The 23,345-nt window shown below is 42.8% G+C and overlaps 1 protein-coding gene across 1 annotated transcript in view; it reads left to right on the top strand.

Moving 5' to 3' along the window:
- The window catches only part of FLT3 (fms related receptor tyrosine kinase 3), a 42,596-nt gene extending 22,731 nt beyond the window's left edge, over window positions 1–19,865 (top strand). The window contains exons 9-24 of the mRNA XM_063150480.1: window positions 1,072–1,237; window positions 5,163–5,269; window positions 6,477–6,588; window positions 8,146–8,324; window positions 9,574–9,686; window positions 9,786–9,918; window positions 10,008–10,112; window positions 11,700–11,810; window positions 13,644–13,797; window positions 14,160–14,290; window positions 14,672–14,796; window positions 15,152–15,274; window positions 15,921–16,032; window positions 16,119–16,218; window positions 17,525–17,630; window positions 18,295–19,865. Of these exons, the coding sequence (XP_063006550.1) occupies window positions 1,072–1,237; window positions 5,163–5,269; window positions 6,477–6,588; window positions 8,146–8,324; window positions 9,574–9,686; window positions 9,786–9,918; window positions 10,008–10,112; window positions 11,700–11,810; window positions 13,644–13,797; window positions 14,160–14,290; window positions 14,672–14,796; window positions 15,152–15,274; window positions 15,921–16,032; window positions 16,119–16,218; window positions 17,525–17,630; window positions 18,295–18,429 (2,012 nt within the window). The 3' untranslated portion in view covers window positions 18,430–19,865. The remainder of the gene's footprint in view (window positions 1–1,071; window positions 1,238–5,162; window positions 5,270–6,476; window positions 6,589–8,145; window positions 8,325–9,573; window positions 9,687–9,785; window positions 9,919–10,007; window positions 10,113–11,699; window positions 11,811–13,643; window positions 13,798–14,159; window positions 14,291–14,671; window positions 14,797–15,151; window positions 15,275–15,920; window positions 16,033–16,118; window positions 16,219–17,524; window positions 17,631–18,294) is intronic.
- Window positions 19,866–23,345: the final 3,480 nt, after the last annotated feature.

The raw sequence follows: 23,345 nt of genomic DNA, 5'->3' as shown, positions 1-23,345 counted from the left end.
TAGTTTTTCACCATGTAGCTGATTAAACACCACCCCAAATTTTCCAGAGGTTGTACAGTCCTTGGGGATACCCAAACCAATCAGGACGTGGCTCTGAGCAACCCCATCCAGCTGGATCTGCTCTGGGCAGGAGTCTGACTACACATCTCTTCCAATGTTTATGGTTCTGTGATCTCTACAGAGTTGATCCTAGCACCACTGGTGTCTTTAGGACAGCCTCCCCCCACATGTCTGCTGCTCAGTCTCTTTGGGCAGGATTCATTCCAAGCCATGACACATCTAGCCCCAGCTATGACTTTGGTTCCTTCTTCAGTCAGTGCCAAGAAACAGTATTTCCAGAAGTGGTTCAGCACATCTTTGTCATCTTCTGCTTTAGGATGGGATTCATCTGAATATGCCTTTTTCATTCCACTGGGCTTATCAGGCGTTCAAACAAGTAGCTTAGGTGAATCACAGAGCTTTTGACATCTCCACTAGGTGAAACAGATCCCACCTTAGCAGAGCAAATACTAGCAGCACATGGTTCATGGACCTCTTCAAAACATTTTTCCATGTTGCTGTCATCTTGCATTAAATATGTTTCATTTAAATGGAGAAATAAAGGAACAGCTACAAGACTCATTTGCAAAATCTTCAGCTTATTTCAGGGAAGGAGAAGGAACTACTGATTATGATGGTGGTGCCACCTGGTTTTGTTCCTGTAGAAAGAAAGCCAGGAATTGAAGCTCTTTACACCTGGAAGACACACCCAAACCTAACTAAATAAATACGATATTGGACACGAGACTTTGTAGGTTAGACTGAAGAGACATGTCAGACCATTTTGCAATTTCTCTGGTCTGACCAAATATGCAACTTCATCAGGGTCAACTCATTTGTCTGCAGCTGAACACGGTGACAATATTCCAGTACTATTTTGAAGCATTATCTTATTTTGATTGACAGGATACCTTTTGTGATGTAACATGGTTTTTGCTTGGGATAACCAAAATGAAAAACATACAGATGTTAAAATGTCTTCATTAAAGTCCAACCTTTCTAATATAATTTTTCTTTCATTTTTTTCTCCAGAAAAGGGATTTATAAATATAACTGACTCTAAAGAAGATTTTGAAATTGGTGAGGAAGAGTTTTGCTTTGAAGTTAACTTTACAGCATATCCTCCAGTTAGATGCATGTGGCTGTATTCCAATAAAACATTTCCATGTATACAAAGTTACAGTGTGGATGGACACAGGTATTTGAATATTTTGTAATAATTTAATATAATAATGTGTCTTCTTTACATCTCATTTGGACAATTTATGATGTTTTGTACTCTCTTTGTGTTTTTAAAATATGAATGGCCCATATGGTGAGACTGTTAACCAAAGGCACTCAAACACAATTTTGGTTTTGAACAGTTCACACAGATAACTTGTAGAATCACTTTATTCTCTATTTATAATAAACCCTTTGCTAAATTATGCATCCAGCAACCCTTAAGTTTATATGCATTTTGCCATTCCCCTTCCCTCTAACATAAATTCTGAATTACAGATCTGTCGCAGTTTTCATTCTGGATCACAAGTTCTGCATGTTCCCATTTTCTCATCCTGTTGTTGATGATGTTCCCAGTGTCTTTCAAGCAGCCCAGACCAAGTGCAGGGCGCTGCAGTTCCCAGGGCCCTGCTGGCCCGTGCCTGTGTCACAGAAACACGTCGTTCTGCTCGTTAGCCAGGTCATGGATTCTTCCGCTGCTGCAGCAAAACATGTTTTGAATAAACCTGTTAGTTATCTACCTTTTCTGTTATTTCCTACAATGGACTTCTGGCAGGAATCCTGTTTAAGGCTAATGTTTTCTCCATTCCCTAGGCTCTCTTATTTCTTGATAACATTATCTAATTTCCTTCAGGGTTTCTTTCAGAGTAGTCCCATGGCTTTTCAGGTAACAGCTTTTACTCACCTCAATGAAAGTAAAGCCAAGCTGCTCTTTTCAAGTTTTTACATTAAAAGTGAGCAGGCTGTAGGCAGGAGCTAATGCAGCTGCTCTGATTCCTTCTCATATTCTTAAAATCTCTGTCATCATCTGCATAAAGCTGTGTCAAAGCCTTGATTACACTTTTTTCTGATTTCTTTCCATAGCATTTTGGTACCTTTGATTTTATCCACTAGCTTGTCAAGTTATCTTTGCAACAGAGTGGCCTTTTCATCTGTATCAGATTGTGTATTGGAGTCAGACCTCAGTGAAGTTCAGAGACAGCTCAGTTCAGGTTAGCAAATTGTCATGTCCTGGCAATGGCCACAGGAACTCTGTCCCTGCTGATAAAGTGAGGGCTGTCAGCAAACTTTGATAGCACTGGGTGGGTGTTGGTGACTAATCTGCAATGCCTGACGTGGGCTTGGCAGAACTGTGCCTTGTGACAAGACTGATTTTGGAAATGAGGTCTCAGGGGACAGCCAGGAGCGTTTGCTCATCCTTGTCCAATAGGTACCTCCCTCCAGCTGATAACAGGGAGCTGATTTGCTTTGCAGCTGATACACACCCCTCCTCACTGCTTGTACCAGCAGGACTCCGTTTTGCTTGGATGATTGACAGTGGGTGTAAATTCAATGCAGATAAGAATTAGGTGCTACAGACTGTGCCAACAGGAATTACATTGAGAACTTTTGAAATGGTTTAGGCAGCTGTCATCAGTCAGTAAGGTGCAGCTGCTGGCCTGGGATTTATGAGTCACTTCAGAGCCGTGGCAGCGAGGAGCAGCAGTTGCTGAGTGCTGATCACCACCTGCTGGATGGGGGAAAGGCCAGCTCGTGTCCCTGGAGCCGTGTGTCCAGGCTGGCCCAGCCACAGGCACAGGCCGCAGCCACCAAGCATTGCTGGGGCGTGACCTGGCGGTTTCTTCAAGCAGATAACTCGGCCGTTTGTCTGACAGTGCTGTTGGACAAACAGGACTTTTTATGTTTATTTTGGGTAGTTATTCTTTGCATTTATTTGCATCCTCTTTATGTTATGAAAATATAAAATAGAGGGGAAAAAACTTGAATTTGCTGATTGTTTCATCTGACAAGTACATCCTTTTGTGCAGACATCCTTCACAACGATCCAATTTTGGCTGAATACAAGCACTGGATAGACATGTCTCTGTCCTGAGGACAAAGAGTAGGGGTACATGTTTCATTCAGTTTGAAGCACGCAGAAGCAGCAAGGTGTAGGGAAGTCAGGAGATTCTGCCTGCAAGTTGTAGTCCTCCATATTTTAATGTGATTTTTAAAGCTGAAGGTTTCTCGAAGCAACACAAAAAAAGTCATCACATATCTAAACACATTGTGAGTCTCACTTTGCATGTTCTGGTTGATTTCTGTGTAATCCTGTCTCCCAGCACTTCTACTTTGTTCCTTTCATATCCCTTTTCATTTCCTGTTTTTATTCTTTTAATTTCTGCCAGTCTCTTGTAAAATTATTCCCCCAGATAAAAGATCATATTAAATTTTAATAATTAACTCTGTGTTTTTCTTCAGCTTTTCATTTCAAAACCCAGTGATCCATCTATCCTGTCACTATGCTTACAGTATCTTTTCAGACATTCCTTCAGAATTTCCATTTTTTATTTACTTTTGTGGGCTCTCTGTTTCAGCACACTACTGATTTTCACTTCCCCCCTAAAAAGCTAATGACTCTTCATATACACAATGTTCTCTGTTAAATTTACAGTACTTAGCTCACATCCCCTTATATTTTCAGATATTGAAGATACTGCGTTATTTTTTTTTTCTGATTATTTCATTAGGATATAATCCTTCCAACGTGGGATTTCAAAAGCAATTAATTATTTTTGGATTGGTTCTTTTTTTTTTCCTGTTTTCAGTTTCTTTTTTGAGGCAGCTTGAAAGGGTTCTGGCTTTAAAAAATCCATGAGTTCAGAGACATCGTTAAGGCCATTTCGGATCAAGACATTCAAAAGTCAATAACTATATAAAAGTGTGGCCTTAGTCAAAAGACAAAATTGCCAGTGGCTTCAAGGGGAGTCTTCCTGGTTTAGAATTTCAAGGTGATACTTGCTGCCTTTGTATGTATCTTGTTTAAGGAGAAATATCCCGATTTCAGTTCTCTAGACTGATCTCATTACTGCTTTCTCCTGCTTTGCATATTGCTGATATGGACTATCTGTTTGGTTTTTTTTTTTCTTCTCTCTTCAAACTCTCTGATGTTCATGCTTGCCTTTATCACTAAAACAGAGTTGGGGACCAACAACATGGTTACCATTGAGTTGTCAGGAAAAATTCCCAACCTCAAATTGTCAGCAAATACACGTGAGAGAGATTTTCTTAGGTTGCTCTTCTAATGCTGATGAACTGCATTATCTGCTATTCAAAGCTGACAATTGTCCTACAGCAATAACCTAGTTGGAAACACAGAGATAGGATACCATCACTTACAATGGCATATTCCCTTCTCCCTGCCTCATCCCGTGTCCCATACATCAGTGACAGAACAAGACAGCCAGGCATGAGTCTTTAATTCTCTGCAGCCCTTTGTTGTTAGTTTCTGCCCAGAGACTTGTTAGACCCCTCCTGGCCATCTCCATTGTCACAAGCTGTCTCTGGCATGGTTTGGGTCTTGGTTTTCTGCCATCCACTGGCTCAAAGGCCATAGGGATTAGTAAAAGGCTGGCTTTTTCCTGCAGAATGACCTTGAGAGTTGGTGTTTCATCTCATTGACAATGAACTTATGATGATGATCACTTTCCTGAGCCTATGTGAGATTTTTCTCTTTGGAAATACTTGTCTCTTATGTTCCTCCCTATCACATCATCTAGAAACTCCCATCAAAGTTCCTCGGAGAGAAGAAAGTTTGATCCTTTGCTGTCTTAGCAGATGTGCCTGGGTGTGTCTTGTCATCCAATGAATTAGTAAAAAAATCACAGCTTGACAGCCTGTGTGCACTCCAGGAAGAGTGAGAGAAAAAATGCAGAATTAAATCAATACTGCAGGGAAAAAATATCTTCTCACCAGCACAGTTAGATTCTGGGATTTATATTCTCTAAGCAAAAATAATTTCCTTTGTATTCTTCATGAGAGGATGCAGAATTGTTTCAAACATATATGTGCATTTTAACTGCATTGAAAAAATTTTCAAGTCAATATTTTGTCCTTTTCCCTTTTTTGACTTTGTTCCACAGCATTTCATCGAAGTTCTGCAACCATCAGCACCAGTCTGGGATATATGTATTTTATGCTGAGAATGACGATACAGTTGTAACAAAAAAATTCACTCTGTATGTGAGAAGTAAGTAACAAAACTATTGCTGAAGATTTGGCAAAGTCTGGTCACTGGTATAAATTGAGCTATTATGGGGTGGGTTTTTTTGGCATTCCCTATTATTCCCTATTTCATTTACAAAGATTTATTGCTTAAAATGGAGGATCAAAAGGCAAAAACATGATTCTCTTCACACTGCAGCACACTGCTGAAATCCTGGCACTGGGTCAGAGAAAGACACTGGATGCTTGTGGGTTGTATTTCTTGTGTCAGTTAGGGATGGGGAAAAAAGAAAGGAGGCGAAAGTTATTATTTTTTTTCGTTTTAGTCTGCCATAAACAGAATATGAGGAATCAGTTGCATATTGAGAAAAATTAATGCTTCTTAAGAAAATTACAAGCCTAGAAACTTGGTAAAATACTGTAACTCTAAAAATCTGGAACATGTGTGGGTGCTGCAGAAACCACATGAGATACACAGTTGGGAGGAAACCCTTATCCCCATTAGGAATTAGATTTCTATGCCATGTTTACAACATTTTTTCTCTAATGGCATTTATGAGTTAATGTAGCTAGTGTGGAGATCCTCTGGTGCATAAATTGTATGTTTGGGCTGCAGTGCCTCATACACCCCTGCCCACAATTCAGACACATGCACAGTCCTGACCAACGCTCTCAGTCATCTCAGTTCTGCCACATGACTGCAGCATCTCTCCCTTGCTCCAGGTCTGGGGCCTTTATTTGTGCTATATCATTTATACAAGGGTCTTCTGTGCACACTTTGCATGAGCTGGACACCCAGAACCTCAGTGCCAGGGCAGTCCTAGGGCCAGCTGCTTAGACTGAGTCAGAAAAGCAGAAGTCAAGACTTCTAATTTTGGCTGTGCCATTGTTTTGGTCTGGCTGTGCCTATACAGAGAAGTGGCTGCTCCCCTTGCCTTGCCACACTGCCATCCACAAAACCAAGGAAGGAGGAGGACTGTGAGTTACACCCAGCTCTCACTGTGACATGCAGCTTTTTATTTTGGAAACAGAAGCACACCTTGGTCTCAGCAGATATGACATTGCCACACAGGGTTTTGTCGCTTGAAGTGATGACAGAAATTGTCTTACAGAACCATGGAATTGTTTAGGTTGAAAAAGATCTTTTGAGAACATAGATTCCAACCATTAAGCCAGCACTCCCAAGTATACCACTAAGCCATGTCCTTAGGCCTTGTGTTGTCTCATCGCAGGAAAGCCTGAAATAAGGATGCAGCTGCTGTTCAAGCAGATCTCCTGTGTTGCTGAAGGTTACCCTGCCTCATCCTGGGTTTGGAGGAACTGTCTTGAACTCAACTCATCCAAGTAAACAGCTTTCTTTCTTCTTATTTGTTGCAAAGACTACCTGAGCTATCCTTGATTAAATGAAGACCAGCCTGTAACAAACTAAATGAGAAATGCACAATTCACTGTGTGCGTTTAACTCGTTCCCCTACTCCAGGGGAACCAAATCACCAAAATTAGGAGAGGTTTTCCCTTTTTCTATTGCCATCAAATGAAGTCTATAAAGATGTGTGTCTTTGCACCAAAGTAGATCCCACTGGGTTTATATCAACAGTTAAGGGGTAACAAAGTCCAATCTAAGTTTTTCTCTTAGTCTTATCAAAGTTATAGGGATTCAGGGAATGCATTGGTTAATACAGCCTTGATTAATTGGTTAAGCTTTGGTTAAAAGACCTGCTATGGTGACCTGTTACCAAAACCACTAAAGTCAGTGAGAGTGTTTCCAGTTAAGTTAGTGAGAGTATTTACAGTAAAGTTAGTAAGAGTGTCTCCATTTTCTCTATTTATTTAGGGGAACGAGTCAGACTCTAAAATTTAAAAAAATGCTGAAACAGCTTTGACCTGATTTGTGAACTCTGCAATTTTTACCTTAGATGTGCCAAGAAACTAATAATTCCATGGTGCAGAAGAATACGAAGTCAAATTTTCCTTTGTAAGATTGCGGATAAACTCTAAAGTATTTATTTTAGCTAGACATAAAAAAATACCTAGACAATTTTCTTATCCATGCCTCTTCTTTATATCAATCTGTGCAGAAATGGAAGAGGAAAAAAAACATGCAGAGAGTGGGTTTAAAATACTCCTTAAATCATCTTTCTGGGAAGAAAGTGCTGTGACATATCTTTTCTGAGGAACTTCCAAATGTAGAAGCTAGTGCTATGAGTAGAGCTGAATAAATTTATTCCTTATCTCCTAATTTATTTATGTGGAGAGTAAATTAGACAGTAAGTTGATGAATGATAGAAAAGCTAGAAGACAAAATAATCTATGTGGACCACCTTTCCCTTGAGTGTCAAGTTCTCTTTCTACATATCAGGCCTTAAATAAGTCATTAATGCTGTCCATCTGGGTGGATGGAGGCTCTCCATCATGAGTGAGAGAAACGTCATGGGTGAAGTGAATTGCCTTCAGGGAAAGGAGGTACAACTTCTGCTCTGGGTTCATACTGCATTTGTAGTATTAGCATGGCTCATTTGCAGCTGCTCAGTGGTTTGAATGTTTTGAGGCAAATATGAAACCAGTGGGAATTGATGAGGTGTGGGGGTGGTGTCAGTTGTGAAATCAATGGAGGTTCCAGAGTTCAGGGAATGCGAGTACCCTGCCAGGGCAGTGGTGGAGAGTGGCAGTGAGCCCAGTGTCGGAGGCAGCTCAGTCCCTGCTAACCCTGCCACGTCCATCACCAAAAATGAGACTGGCCAGTGACCAGAGGTCTCACTCTGTCTCTGACAAAACACAAACCCCTTCCCTTCTTCACTTCCAACACACACATAAGACATATTCTGTAACTTCCCATCTTCTCCCCTGGCAAATGTCACTAAAAAAAGCTAAAAATCAAAACTGGTCTGCTTCCTTTTTCAGCTGCACAGAGGAAATCACAGAGGGGATTCACAACTTCTTGCCAGAGAGGAGATCCCTGGGGTCATGGATTTCAAGCAGTACTTTACATGTACAGGAGACAGCAACAACCTTCTCAGTGGAGTGCTGTGCAAACAATTCAGCTGGCTCAGCCTGTGAAAAGAGTTTCATTAACCTGTCAGGTACCACAAGCCAGTGTTTTAGCATGGGTTTTCTCAACTAAATCTGGCATGGTAGAACCTACAATACTTTTTATTTGGCTAAATGGCTGACTGTGCAATGGCATTGCAGGTAAAACACAAGCTCTCTACGTACACAGCATCAGAAATGGTGGGTGAATGGGAGACACAATTCTCTTTTCTCCAGGCCCAAAGCAGAGGCCTCCCTCATTAAAACAAACAGAAAAAAATAGGAAGTGCAGGAGCCATGGCAGTGTTTGAGGCTGATTTCTCATTTTACTTTAGTGATCCCTACATGAAATCTGGAGGAATCATCTTTGGCAAGAGCTAAAGGCTCTTTGGTAGCTGGTGGCATGTGCTATCCCTTGCTGCTCTCCTGTAGGTCCCTGTGGTGCTGCCAGAAATGCCCATGGGAACTCTCCTCACCCCATGGAGGTCACTGCACACCCAAGCAAGATCATGGCTGAGCCAACAGACCCACTGAGGGGTCAATCCCTGTCTGGAAAGTAGGAATTCTGTGAAAGAGACCTTCTTAAACTGCTGTAGGCAGGTGACAGAAGGTTAAGTCCTGGTTATGTAGTCTCTCTTCTTGTCAAGGGAATCACAGATTATTTCCTCATTGAACCAGAAAGTCAGTATGATTATTTGCACTTTGCACTTGCAACGCCATATGTATTCCATGGAGAAAAATATTTCAGTAAAAGGGAGCATGCTGTTGCAGTAGGAGTTGTTTTGAAACACCCAGGTATTTGCAGTACAGGGATTTCCTTTGTCATGATGAACAAGCAGTTTGGTGCTTTTGACTATAGTGGACAGAAGCTGCGACCACTGTCAGAGTTTGAGCATTCATGTAGGAATTAGAATAGAAACTAATCATAATACCTATACTTTTAGAAACAAGCAAAATATGAGGGTAGGTCTCATGTTTGTATGCTCATTTACCAATCAACACCTTATTCCTGTTTGTTGGTAGTTCAGTCCAAGAATCACAGCAACACCTCCATGCATTCCAGTATATTAATGGATTTAGCTTTTTTTTTTCTTTTTTTTAATGAAAATAGATGTCAGAATTACCCAGAACTTAATGCCCACTGCCCATCTTGCTTTACATATGGCTGCATCTCACTCCCCATGCAGAGGAGGCTCAGGTGTGAGGGGGCTGCAGACTGCCAGAGCTGACCATGGGCTCTCCTTGCATTTTCAGCTGTACACACACTCTGTTTCAGTGGGTAATAATATGTGTCTTTTAAAGTTGCAGGAGCTGTTTCTTCGCCCCTGGACAATGCTGCATCCTATGCCTCCCTTGGATTTCTTTTCCTCTTGATTGCTTTTTTGTTTGTATTCATTTTTTTTAAATATAAAAAGGTAAAAGCAAACATAAATACCTGACCATCCTTCTTTTGTTCCTACCAGGCTGTTTCTTCTCTAAGACTGATTTCACTGTGTGTTTTTTTTCTTCCAAAGCAATTCAAATATGAAAGCCAGTGGCAAATGATACAGATGATAGGGCCATCAGATAATGAATACATCTACATCGACTTCAGAGAATTTGAATATGATATAAAATGGGAATTTCCCAGGGAAAATCTGGAATTTGGTGAGCAATCCATAAGGTAAATCTCAATACTGGAGCAGTAGTCTGTGCTGTACCAGCAGCAAATAATACTGGCATTTTTTGTCTTGTAGGACAGGTCCTTGGTTCTGGGGCCTTTGGGAAAGTAGTGACTGCAACAGCTTATGGAATTAACAATGCAGGAGATTCAGTCCAGGTCGCAGTCAAAATGCTAAAAGGTATGATCAACCCTGGTGCCTTCCACAAGCACTGATGTATTCTAGTAACTCCAAAGTAGGAGAGACATTAGAAATCCCCCTTATACAGAAAACTTTCAGCAGTTACACCTCACAAATGCTTATCTTCAAAATCCTTTCAAAGTGCTTTCAAAACCTGGTTTCAGTTTGGAAAGGTAATGCTGAAGTGTCTTGATCCCACAGCACGTTGCATTTTGCCCTACACACTACAGAAGGTGTGTGTTGTGTGAGGAAGTATGGAGCCTCTAAAGAGTGGAAATGCAAATTCCCAGTGCAGATTAGCCTGCTGGTTATATTGGTGACTGTGGCCCTTGATGTAAGGCCCCTTTTTCTTGCAGTGCTGCCTAGCTTGCCTAGCTGTGCCAAGCCCTTTGCCTGCTGTGTCTGAGCTAGCTTGTTTCCAAAACTTCCAGCACAATTTCCTGTAGGCTTTTTTCTTCATGATGACACAAACCAGTTTCTTTCCATCCCTCCTTATGAATAAGGATACTAAACCTCAAATACTCCTTTCTGCTATGGTCTGGACTCTTCACAAAAGCAGAGTCCAGGAGCAAGCCTCCCTGGAAGAAAGCAGAGGAGGGCTGCCTCACTGTGTCCCTACTAATCACAGTCCTGTTCACAGAATGTTGGAGTACTTTGCACTGGAAGAGATCTCTAGGATCACTGAGTCCATCTGTTAACCATCACTGTCAAGCTCACCACTACACCAAGTCCCTCAGTGGCACATCTTTTAAATGCATTCAGGGACGGTGACTCAACCACTTCCCTGGGCAGCCTATGCCAGTGCTTGACAGCCCTTTTGGTGAAGACATTTTTCTGAATATCCAATCTAATCCTCCCCTGGCACAAACAGAAGGGTTTCCCCTCATCCTTTGACTTGTTACTTGGGAAAAGAGACCGGTATCCTCCTCACCCACCTTTTGTTATATATTGGAATGAGCTTCACACTGATACCAGCACCCTGCCCACCTGTGTGCCCACACAGCCCCCTCCTGCCAGCACTGCATTCAGGTTTTCATCCCCCATTTCCACATAACCATCAGTTTTATGCTTCCTTGGCCCACTCCTTTGTGGTTGTCTTTGTGGAAGCTTGACTTGATCATTTTGGTTCACATACACAATTCACTGAAGTTGTGAGCACCAAATGCTCACTGAAAAACGAGACTAAAGCTGTTACTGAAACACAGGGTGGCCCTCTCAGCTGCTGGATTGCAGCTGGTTGAGTGCCATATGGCTGCCATTTTCCTCTCTTAACATTCCTCTGCCACAGGCCTGGCTGCCATTTTTTCTGTGCTTGGAAACACTTTAATGTATTGCTGTCATTCCTTGCCAGCCCAAGAATGACAAATGTTGACATTTAATGACTGCTTTCTCAAGCTCTCAAATGATCTGCACTCACATACAAATTTAGCTTCAACCTTTGACTGAATCTTTTTATACTTTTAAAGGGTTTTTTTGGATGTTCCCAAATGTATTGTCAGTCCAATGAATTTGAAATTAAGATTTGCACCTGACAAAACATCATTGAAATTTTCATTTCTTTCCAAATCTATATTATTGCTTTTACAGAAAAACCTGATGCTTCAGAAGAAGATGCTCTAATGTCTGAGCTGAAAATGATGACTCACATTGGAAGCCATGAAAATATTGTGAACCTACTAGGAGCTTGTACTCTGTCAGGTAAATTGAAATTGTGGAAAAGTACCAATTAAAACCACTAGAATAATGAGGACTAATTTTGCTGTTCTGTGCTGGCCCAAAATAAGATGAAGATGAACTGAATGCAAATTTAAGGCCATGCATGTGTACAGAAAAGGGTCATTTCTGATTATACTGACAGGAAGTGATACAACAGTCCTTCTGTAGAATAGGATTTCCGGTTATGATGGTGATGGCACTGGTATGAGCCAGTTTATTAAGTGAAGAGGAAAAACTTATCTGGTGTCAGGGACTTTTATATACACATGATTATGTTCACATAGGAAATTATAAGTTTTTTTTTTTTTTATTCATGTGGCTCACCAATGAATGGATAAAAATAGCTAAAAGATAGACAGGAAACAAAAGAAACTGAAAAATAACAGGGGTAGGAGGGACATAAAAAAAAGGAATGAGAGAAGTAAGTAATGGAAAGAGGGACAACCTTTTAAAGGACCAAATGTAGAAACAAAACTGAAGAATGAAAAAAATAAGCAAATGTTGTCATTGAGGTAATTTACACAGCTATTCTTGTCCAAAGAACTGCTTCTCTGGCCAGTCCAATGGTGAACAAGAGGAGGTGAAGAAAGGCTAAAGAACAGATCAGCTTGGGGAAATGCCAAGGTTTCACCCAGTGTAGGTCCATACCATGAACTGTAATACCTGACACTGAAAAGCTTGGCAGATTTTCCATCATGGTTATTTATTTAGTCAGAAAGATCAAGCAGAACAGTTGTTTCCTCAGTTCACATCAGTGACAGTACTGTCAGGCCCAGACATATGAGGGGTAAGAGGAAAGCAGAGAAATAGATTGTTCTTAGTAGCTTTAGCTGATTTAAAAATATACAGACTGCCACTGCCTTCTGGAACAGCGGGCAGGATGTGATGGTGCAGGCAGGAGAGCTGCAGGGAAGACCTGCTTAGTCTGGTAGGGTAGGGCAGGAACACTTACAGCTTTATCCAAGTGCCATTTTCAGCATTATTTACATGGTTCTCAAGACTTTCCCATCCATCCTCTGAGAGACTTTGCAGCTTTTTCCAGTGTGCCCTACCTTGCTTGACAGTGGCCTTCTGTCACAAATATCCACAGATTCATGGTCAGTCTTTCTGGGCCAGAAGTGGTGGTGGCAGAGTGAGGCTTTGCAGGGTGATGTGTGACCACTCTGAGCTCCTGCTGGCTGGTCATGGCTTTTATCCAAGCCTGCCTGGGTCAGGACTTGGATGCATTTTTCCTTTCTTGAGAAAGTGTCCTGACCAGTGCTCTACTTAAGACACCTCCCCTTGCAAGGGATATCCCTCATTTATCCCTCATTTTAGTACCCAAAGCACTCTTGGGTTTCAGGTGGTCTTCCTGGGGAAAAATAAAAAGGATCTTTCCAGATCACGAAGGTTGCACAGATAGATGGAAGGATGTAGGTCAGAGGATACAAATTCACACCATACAGATAATTAACAGGAATCATCTCCTGCTTGAGCCCTGCATGGTTTAGAAAACATGCTGCATCCTAGTAGCCTGTACTGTCCTCCCCATTGCCAGTGGGATGGGCAAGGGTTTTTGTTTCGATAAGCGATTTTCAAAACAGTTTGAGAGATGCACCACAAGGACAAAGTTACACAGACTTTCCAAGGGATATTACAGTCAGTAAACAAATTCTCATTATGTGCCTATCAGTACAGCTTATCCACCTGGGAATGGGAGATGCTTGGGATGTTTTAACACAGATTAATCCTGAGAGAAAATGAAGCAGCATTAGGGCTTTAACAGGGAGGGTGCTATAAATAGCAGCAGGCTATTTACATTTCCAACTATTTCAGGACCAATCTACTTGATATTTGAATACTGTTGCTATGGTGACCTTCTGAACTACTTGAGGAGCAAGAGAGAAAAGTTTCACTGGACGTTGACAGATATTTTTAAACAACAAAACTTCAGCTTTTACCACAATATCCATCAGGATCAAAACTCTAGGTAAAGGATTTTGTAACAATTTGATAATTTTAAAAACTGCTATTGCTTTTCAAGTGCTTTCTCACCTGTGGTGTGTACACTGGTGAAATTATTGAATTCTTGAGAATGTGCCTTTACATACTTTAATAAACAATGCTTTATGAGGAACTGAGATTCGATTCTCCTTATGGAGACTGCAGAAGATAAAAAACCTCTTGTTTCTCTTCCCAGTTTTGAGAAGAGTCATGTCTGTGTCCAGGTTTTTAATAGTAGTAACTGTCCATGTTTTTCACTGCAGAAGAGTTTATGTGTAGAAGATTATGTGATAAATTAGATGTGATAGATTATGTGTGAAACCTTTGAAAATTTAATGACTGCTCCAGGACGGGGACTCACCTGAAGTACAGTGTGAACACAGCTCTGTGCAGAGGAGATGAATTTGAAACCATGCAAAGAAGTCAAAACATAAATGTGACACTGGAACCAAATGGGATTGTGCTGCTTTCTGAGGAAGGTAAGAGATTAGTTGATTATATCTTCAGGAATGCTGTTTTATTGTATTTTTTATATTATTGATATGACCAGACTAGATTCCATGACAAAAGAGGCCTCTTTCTATCATATGTTTCTCTTCAGTCCAGGCAGGAGTTTTGCTGGAGGAGGTTTCAACAACACTGAGATCAGAGGCTTATGTTTCTGCTCATGCTATGAGCATAGTATTTGAATACAAAAATACTCACCTTTGTTTTGTATCTGAGTGAAGGATAAAAAAGATGGATGCTCTTTGTGATGTTGCTCTTGGTAGGAGCATGTGAAAATCCTTTACAACAGTAAGTGGGATTGATCAGAGTGAGGAAGTCCAAGGAAAACTCATACTTTTGATTATTTTTTACAGATAAAATTAAGGATGCAGGCACACCAGTGGATGAAGAAGAAGATTTTAATGTGCTCACTTTTGAAGACCTTCTTTGCTTCTCTTATCAAGTTGCCAAAGGAATGGAATTTCTTGAGTCCAAATCGGTATGGCGAGGGGTAGCAAATTTTTCAGATAGAAAAGATGCTAAAAATAGGTCAGTTTGTAAAAGGCAGGTTGAGGAACAGAGCCACTCAGTGGCAAGCTTGAACTATACCTCCTTCCCTGGTTTAACAGCGAAGCCTGGGCTGCAGTTTTGGGCAGCACCCTGAGTAAGAAGCAGCTGCAGGGCACCTTAGCGCCTGCTCTGGCCCTGTCCCCTTGCCACCAGCAGCCAGGGAGTGTCCAGCTTGGCCATTCACCAAACTGCTGAAGTGGGAGGGGGTGCCAGCTCAGAGGGCAGGGAACTGTCCTCCACTGGCACCAAATGCTCCGAGCATAAATTCTTCCTTTCCTTCTAAGTGCATCCACAGAGACCTCGCTGCCCGGAACATACTGGTGACCCATGGGAAAGTGGTGAAAATCTGTGACTTTGGCCTTGCCAGAGATGTAATGAACGACTCCAACTACATTGTCAGGGGCAATGTAAGTTCATGAGGGCCCTCTGGTTTTCACAGCATTATAAGAATTATTAGGAACTAAGAAAGAAAAGTTTTGAATTTTTAAATTCCTTTTTAGCTTTGTGCATATCTGTATGGGCAATGCAGAAATCTCAGTTTTCCCTGCCCTTGGCAAAAGCAAATTCTTAGATTATAATTAAACTAATCAAGCTGGTTCTGTAAATGAGATGGTACCCATGCTCTTTTTAAAGCATCCATTGATGGAAGCACTGGGAATTGTTTACTATTGTGGGCAATAACAGTGTAGGACAACAGCATGTGTGTGGGGGTGTGCCAGAAGTGAAAAAGTACAGTGAAGAAGTACAGTGTGGACATCTCCATCTGGGCCACTCTATGCTTGAAGTCAGAGGAAGGAAGGTGGCTCTTCCAGGACTGAGCTCATCTCTTCCTTAAATAGCCATCTAAAATGGATGAGATGAACTGGCTCTTTAGCCGTGGCCATTTCTCTCTGCAATGGGAATGTCCAGGGATTGCTGACAGAGACACAGCCTTGCACACAGCAAACACGAATTGTTCATGCTGGCAGTGAGAAGCACAGGGAGTCACCCAGAAAGGCTGTGTCACAGTCTGTGTCACAGCATGACCTGGCCTCCATCCCCCTGTCTGCACAGGCTCGGCTGCCAGTCAAATGGATGGCCCCTGAAAGCTTGTTCGAGAGGACGTACACCATGAAGAGTGATGTCTGGTCCTATGGAATACTGCTGTGGGAAATATTCTCCCTGGGTATGTCTTATTACAGTGGGACAAAAGAGCAGTGCTTGGTTTTGGCAGCTTCTGAATTAACACATATTCTCTGACAATTTCCACAGGTGTAAATCCTTACCCCGGTATTCAGGTTGACACAAATTTCTACAAATTAATACAAAGTGGATTTAAAATGGACCAACCGTATTATGCTACAAAAGATGTGTAAGTGTATTTCCAAGTGATGCAGAGCATGAGAATTTATACTTACTAGGTCACTGTTTGAGTGATCTTTTATTTGTTGTACACTATCTCTTACCCAAAATTAGTTGTAAAATGTGAGATCTTCCTCTAAATCTAACAAAGGCTGCCTGATCCTGCAGGTTTTGTTCTGAACCAGAAGTGATCAACACTATATGTTATGTGTATTTGACAGGACTAATTTATTATATTTATTTAGTTGTGCCTTCTTTCCCTAGCGAACTTCTTATTCTCAGACCACAGATATTTTCCTCCTTTTTTTTCTCCTTTTGCTTTTCTCTTTTTTCTTTTCTTTCATTTTATTTTCCCCCAAAAGCTATGTTTTCAATATTGACTAAATTTTTGGTGGGTTCTTTCCTACACTTTATTATTTAATCAAGCATTACCCAGTTTGTTTCAGTTCCAGGTGGCTAGGGATCCTCTTAGACAAAAACCCTGCTAAGGAAGAGTTGGGGGAAGCTAATTCTTTGCTCTCATCACGTAATTTTCAGCCTGTGCCTCTGTGCCTGGGTGGACTCTGCCTAGAGGTGGGCCCCAGGGAACAAGAGAAGGTGACAGAGAATTATAAGGTCTGGAACATGGAGGAGAAGAGAAGTTTGGGTTGGCCAAGCTCTTCTGGCAGAGGTTTCATAGATGCTCCAGGGACCGAGTGCCTTGCTATGGCACTGCACTGTTCTTATCCTCACCACAAAAAGGTTGTAATGGCATTAAAAGTACAGGGGAATCTAACAGATTAACCCATGAAAGATTGCTCTGGGGGGTTTAAATATCAGGGAGCCTATTGTCCCAGTAACTTTGCAAGGGACTTTAGCAGTCAGACACAGCACTGATGCCTGATGAAGCTGGAATATTTATAATGTGGTATTTAAATTTCAGAAATATTTTTTGATGTCAAATTACATTAAAAGACTTGCTGTGAAAGGTTTACTTAAGACTACATAGTCCACAAGGAGCAGGTAAAATTTCTATGAAGGACAGGCATTGTCTTCCTAACATTTTCTCTATGGAAGCTGGAAAACAAACATCGTGCCATTATGTGTCATACCACAGTGAAGATTTTACTAAGGACTCTGATTAAGTCACTGTAAAATCATTTCACCTTTTATCCTTATCTTTCTGCTTCTTTTCCACTGATGGAACACTGTAATTCTGGCCTCTTTCTATAAAATCATTCTGATCCCCATGATTCCCCATTCAAGTCCTGCAATTCCACACAGTCACAGAGAGTCCAAGGACTAACAAGTTTTGTGTGCCATCTTTCCTTCTGCAGCTACTGCATAATGCAGTCCTGTTGGGCTCTTGACTCCAGGGAAAGACCCTCTTTTTCTCACCTGGTTTCCTCTCTGGCCCATCAGCTGGCTGAGGCAGAAGGAGCAGTAAGTAAATACAGTGAGATGAACACATGAACACAGTCTGGGCTTGGGTTTGGGTTTTTGTGGGGTTTATATGTAGCTCCACAGATCACCATGAGATGAGGGATAGCCTCCTGCTTTCTATTGAAGTACACAACTCTGTTATGGATACATTGCCCATGGATCCATTTAAGAGCTTGGGGCGTGTTTTTCTGCCATCAGAAAGAATCCTGACCTTGCTGATGAGGATTTTCTTCCTCCCACTGGGACTCTGGAGAGCTGAAGTCTCTCAGCCTGTGCTGAGGGAATGGGCTTCCCTCGCGCAGCAGCCAGTGCAGTCAGGTTTGGTGATGCTGCTTGCTGCCATGGGAGGGGAGCTGAGCCTGCACCAGGGGGTCTCAAGAGGGATCACCATGCCATGTCCTCACAGACAGAATGCTGCATGTCATTCCCAGAGGTCAAAATAATAAAGATGATCTGAGGAAGTCCTGTTCTGTTCATACCAGATGTTTATCTCCTTTTCAGAGAGGATAAACAATTTCTTTCCAAATTACCAGTTGCTACTTGGGTATCCACTCTGGACTAAACACACTATTTCTCAGTGCCTGCTTGACTGGGAGGAGAGCACTTTTCCAAATACAATAAATAATAACAGAAGATATCTTTTATTTCCTCTTTCCAATTCTAGATTTACCATAATACAAAGAAAAACTTTGCTACACACCATTCCAGCATCAAAACTAAACCTCGTGTAAACAGAGATGAGGAATCTTTGCTGTCCTCAGTCGTGATCCAGCATGAAGACCCTCAAGTTGAAAAATAATCTGAGTTGTGGATTTGGTTTCAGTATTGTCATACACTCTGTGTATGATAAGTGTTTTATATCAGCTCTAGGAAAAGAAATTGTCACCAACTGCTGCACTGTTTGTGTTTCTTGCGGGCCAGTCAGTATTTATGTGACTTTTTGTGAAGAAGATGTAATTCATTTGTTTGAATTCAGCAAACACATCTATAGCAAGACAGAGTTTTTTGCTGCCTCTCTCCAACTGAATATTTCTTTTCCTGGTGCTGTGTAAATAGTCAACATATTGAATTATACTGTTCTTGCTACATTGCAAGCAAATATGAGAGAATCCACAGTAATTTCAATCAATGTTTGCAAGCATTGACTATGCAGCTAAAGAGAGCTGCTGTGATTTCCAGAAGTGCTATTCACATCTTCATCTCCAGATGTCAGGGAGTGCTGGAAAAAAACCCCATTGGAGTTGCCAATTTTAGATGTCCAAATTTTACAGTTCTATCAGTCTTGATTTACAAGGAGCTCTTAGTTTGATTGATTGTCTTACCCTGGACATCTCAGTGGTTGTGAAGTACGGGTGGTGGGTGTTCAGTTCAGGTGAGTTCATTTTATCAAGATTTAGTTACTCATGTGGCCTCTACTGAGCCAGGCTACATTCTGCAACTGCTGATGAGAGATAGGGATTCCTTTCTACCTTAAATAAGCATCTAAAATAACCAGGAGGAGTGATATTTGGAGATAACCTTCTACCTCCCTGGTCTGGAAAATCCAGGTGGCAGTCTCCAGCTGGAAGTCTCACTTCAGCTGAGTTACAGTTAATTCCATTCATGGGGTTTTGTGTGTTTTAATAGCAAATAAAAAATAATGTTTAATTTTGAAGAAATTACATTCTGTAATTTAGGAGTGTACTATCATCTCTCCAAATCCCAAGAATTCAGCCTGGGTGTATGAACTAAACTATGCTGCACTAAAATGAAGTTATGCCTCTAACTTTCTCACAGACTCCCAGGACAAAACCCAGAGGCTTGATGTGTTTTCAGTATTCTTAAAAAGACAGCTATTTTCACTATGAGGTTTAGGAATTTCTAAATGCAACTTTCATAATGACTAATAGGATACATTTGTCTACATCTCAGTGGATCAAGATGAGAATATATTGGTTAATAGATTTTTCTCTTTTACATTTTACAAGGTGCTAAGTTCAGTTAGGATTTTTCAGAGGCAGATCTTATAAAATAATAACTATTCATAGATTATGCTATCACAGAAATTGAGGTGCTCTTTACTAACACTGTCTGAAAATAATGTTGTAATACAGTGATTATGATTTGTATATTTTTGTTAATGTTATTAATAATTATCAGTAAATCCTCAGTTTTTTTAATCAGATACAAACTGCTGAAGAGCAATCTGGAGATATTTAGACAGAAATAAATGTTAACATTGCATTCTCTGGAAAATGCATATTATTTTTAACATACCAATAAGGGTTTGAAGGTGTTCATCTGCAAGATGTCACTGTCCAGCACTGGTAGCACACAGCCTGCAGTGGCTGGACAGTGGGAGTTGAGCATCTTGTGAAGACAGGAGTTTTCACCCTTCAAATTTAAAAGAACCTAATGTTGAACTGGCCACTTCCAAGCCTGGCTGGCCCTGGAAACTAAGCAGATGTGAACTTGGCTCCAAGAGGAGCAGATGGGAATCCCACGTACTTAAAAACAAGCCAGGGAGTTGTGTCACATGCTTATCCACAAGACTTGAAAAGAACTGGACATAGCTCATCTGGCTCCATCACCACTACTGAGCTGAGACCTGGGAATATAAAGGCAAACAAAGAACCTTGGAGCAAGTACAACTTCTCATGATTCACATGAAAAGCAGCTCAGGCAACACAGCAATCTGTGAGGAAGAGCAACCAGGAGAATAACCCTCCTCTATGGGCTGAATGTGTGGGAAGTTGTGAATCTGCTTCTACACACAGGAGAGATGGATGCTACAAAGCTACAGGAGGTACTGAGTGAAAAATAATTTCTTTTAGGACATTTTTTTTTCCAGGATGCTTCCCACACGACTTAGCAAAGTGGTGGTCCATTCCTGAGGCCTGTGCAGAGCCACAGGCAGTGCTGTTTAGGGATCAGTTTCATGATCTTTGAAGGGAAATGCCCACATTTCTCTCATAGGATCCAGACCCCTAACCTGTGCCTCCAGAAGCACATTGTCAGGAGAAAGTGGCAAATTGCTCCCTGTAGTGAATGGAGAGAGTTAAGCTTGTCTGAAGACCTCCAGCAGAGATGCCTTTAGTCTAAGGTGGATGCCTTAAGTTAGGCACAGACTGACAAAGATCCAGTAATCATTAATCCGGGGAGAGGATCAATAGAGGGGTTGCGGGCAATTAAAAGCGCTGAAGGGCAAAGGACATTTGAGCTTTCCCTCGCAACAGTAACAGAAATGAGAAAGATAATTTGACAGCCCAAGCTGAAAGACAGCATGGCGCTGGCGAATCTGTCCGAATTTTCTTTCAGCTCCACCTGCAAGGGCGCGCCTCGGAGCGGACAGCCGTGTCCCGGGAGCTCGGACAGCCGTGTTCGGGGGGGCTCGGAGGGCACAGCCGTGTCCCGGGAGCTCGGAGGCCACAGCCGTGTCCCGGGAGCTCGGACAGCCGTGTTCGGGGAGCTCGGAGGGCACAGCCGTGTCCAGGGAAGCACGGAGGGCACAGCCGTGTTCGGGGAGCTCGGAGGGCACAGCCGTGTCCAGGGGAGCTCGGAGGGCACAGCCGTGTCCAGGGGAGCACGGAGGGCACAGCCGTGTCCAGGGGAGCTCGGAGGGCACAGCCGTGTCCCGGGGAGCTCGGAGGGCACAGCCGTGTTCGGGGAGCTCGGACAGCCGTGTTCGGGGAGCTCGGAGGGCACAGCCGGGTCCCGGGGAGCACGGAGCTCTCCGCGGGATGCCCGGGCACAGGCGGCCCCGTTCCCGCCCAGGCGGCGCTAGGTGGAGCTCCGCGACCGCGGACAGCCCGAGGGACGCCGGACGGGGGACAGGGAGCGGGGCTGGAGCTCGGCACGGGGAGCCGGGCCAGCCGCGGTGTCCGCTCCAGAGCTACGGGAGACCCGGGAGTAGGGATGGGCGTGAGGGTGTCGGTCAAAAGGACTGCACAGCCAAAACCTCGTAGCACCGATGGGACAAACCCAGTACCAGCACAAACCACCCTGCCCCCCCACACCCCTCAGAGCATTTTCCCAAACAACCCCGTCCCTGTGCCACAGGCAGCAGTGACAAAAAAGGTGAGACACCCTTCTCTGTCCTGATCGAAACTGGAGGTGCTTCTCCAACACGTCATGCTTTTGGGTTTGGGATACCCTGGATGGGCTCTGTGGGGTCCCTCTGAGAGAAGCTGGGACTTACAAAGTGTTAAACCAGAAGTGAGGAGAAGGAGCGAGCCTGGCATGCATACTAGCAGTGGCTTTCAGTCCCCATCTTCATGGAGGGCACTGTGAAAGGCAATGAAGAAATCCAAGGTCGTAGTTGTTCCAGAGTTATTTGCAGACAGGTTTTATTTTAAGAGTCAGAACTTCTGCTGGAAATTACTTCAGGGGCAAAAAATCAAAGTATACTGAAGATGAGTGGATCCCAAGGAGCTGGATGCACCAAATCTCAGCCCCCTTCTCTCAAACACAGAATCAGATCAAGTGCTCAGTGGCTCAGGGCTCAGACTTCCCATTCTGCCACTTTCACTCCTGCATCTGTGGCTAATTAATTAGACCATGAAAAGAAAAACAGCTTTTGAAAAAAAGGCATAAAAAGACCCACCCAGATCTGTGGTTGAGAAGGCCTCAAATGGCTTCAGAAAGAGGAGGAACCTGAGCCCAGCTCCTTCTCATCCTTGGTGAGCATCCCAGCACTATGGAATGGCCCAGCAAGAGTGCTTCCAGGCAGGTTGTCCAAAACCTGGGCTAAATTCATCCTTCCTGAAATGCTTTGTAATGAGATAAACAGTGCAGTTTCTGGGGATCCTGCCTTATAGGTCACTGACAGATTAAAATTTACCTGTTTAAGGCTGTGCCAGAAAACTGATAGAGTAACGCTCCTTGAAGATGTGTGGGTACCCTGGGGCACAATCTGGTTCAGATCTCAGCTGAGAAGGCATTCTGAAGAGCTGTTTGTGGAGAGAGGTGGAAAAGTGGTGGTGCTCCTATGGTCACCTCCACAGAGGCACATAAAGACTGCTGTGGGAGCCGGTTCATTTAAACACTGCTTAGCTGGGATGAAAACAGACGGGAGATGCTGACAGTCACCCAATCCTTCTGACATGAATTGCCTACACCTACTCATGATCCTTTGCACCACAGCTAAGATTTGACACTTAGTTTTGGCTACCCATAGAAGCCTCTTTCCAGGCATACTAGGGTTCCTCTCCCTCCTTGCTCTATGCATCCACTGGCTGAAGGAAACCCAGAAGTTACTTCTAGTGACAGCCCTCCAGTCCCACCAGTGCTGTGACTGTCCCATCCACAGAGGAAGCTTGGAGGTTTCAGATCATAAAGAGATGCCTTGCTCAAGTTTCCAAAATAGTTCTCTTGGAGAAGTAACTACGTGATGTCTGCTGGGTTCTCCTTTGGAAAAGCCTCCTGTGTGCAAGGCTGCCCTGGGTGAGGAGGGCTGTGAAGCTAAACTGGAGCAGGCTGGGCTGGTCCCTGGGAGCTGAGTCATGGAGAAGAGCCTGGGGCAGGGGAGTGTGGGTCACAGCTGGGAAGCTGAATCTGGGTCTGCCTGCCCCCACCTTCAGCGCCTTTTGAGGCTTCTTTTCAGACCAGAAACAAAATGTCCTTTTCCCTCACAGAAACTAGAATAAACTAACTGGGAGCAAATGTGAGATGGTGGAGAGCAGTCAGGTACCAATTTCTCCTTGGAGCCAGAAGGACTAAGGTTTTGGATTGGAGGGT

Source organism: Melospiza melodia, chromosome 2 (genome assembly GCF_035770615.1).
Source record: "Melospiza melodia melodia isolate bMelMel2 chromosome 2, bMelMel2.pri, whole genome shotgun sequence".
NCBI classification, from domain to species: domain Eukaryota; kingdom Metazoa; phylum Chordata; class Aves; order Passeriformes; family Passerellidae; genus Melospiza; species Melospiza melodia.
Note: the sequence above shows the minus strand (reverse complement) of the source record. Positions and strands in the feature narration are given on the sequence as shown.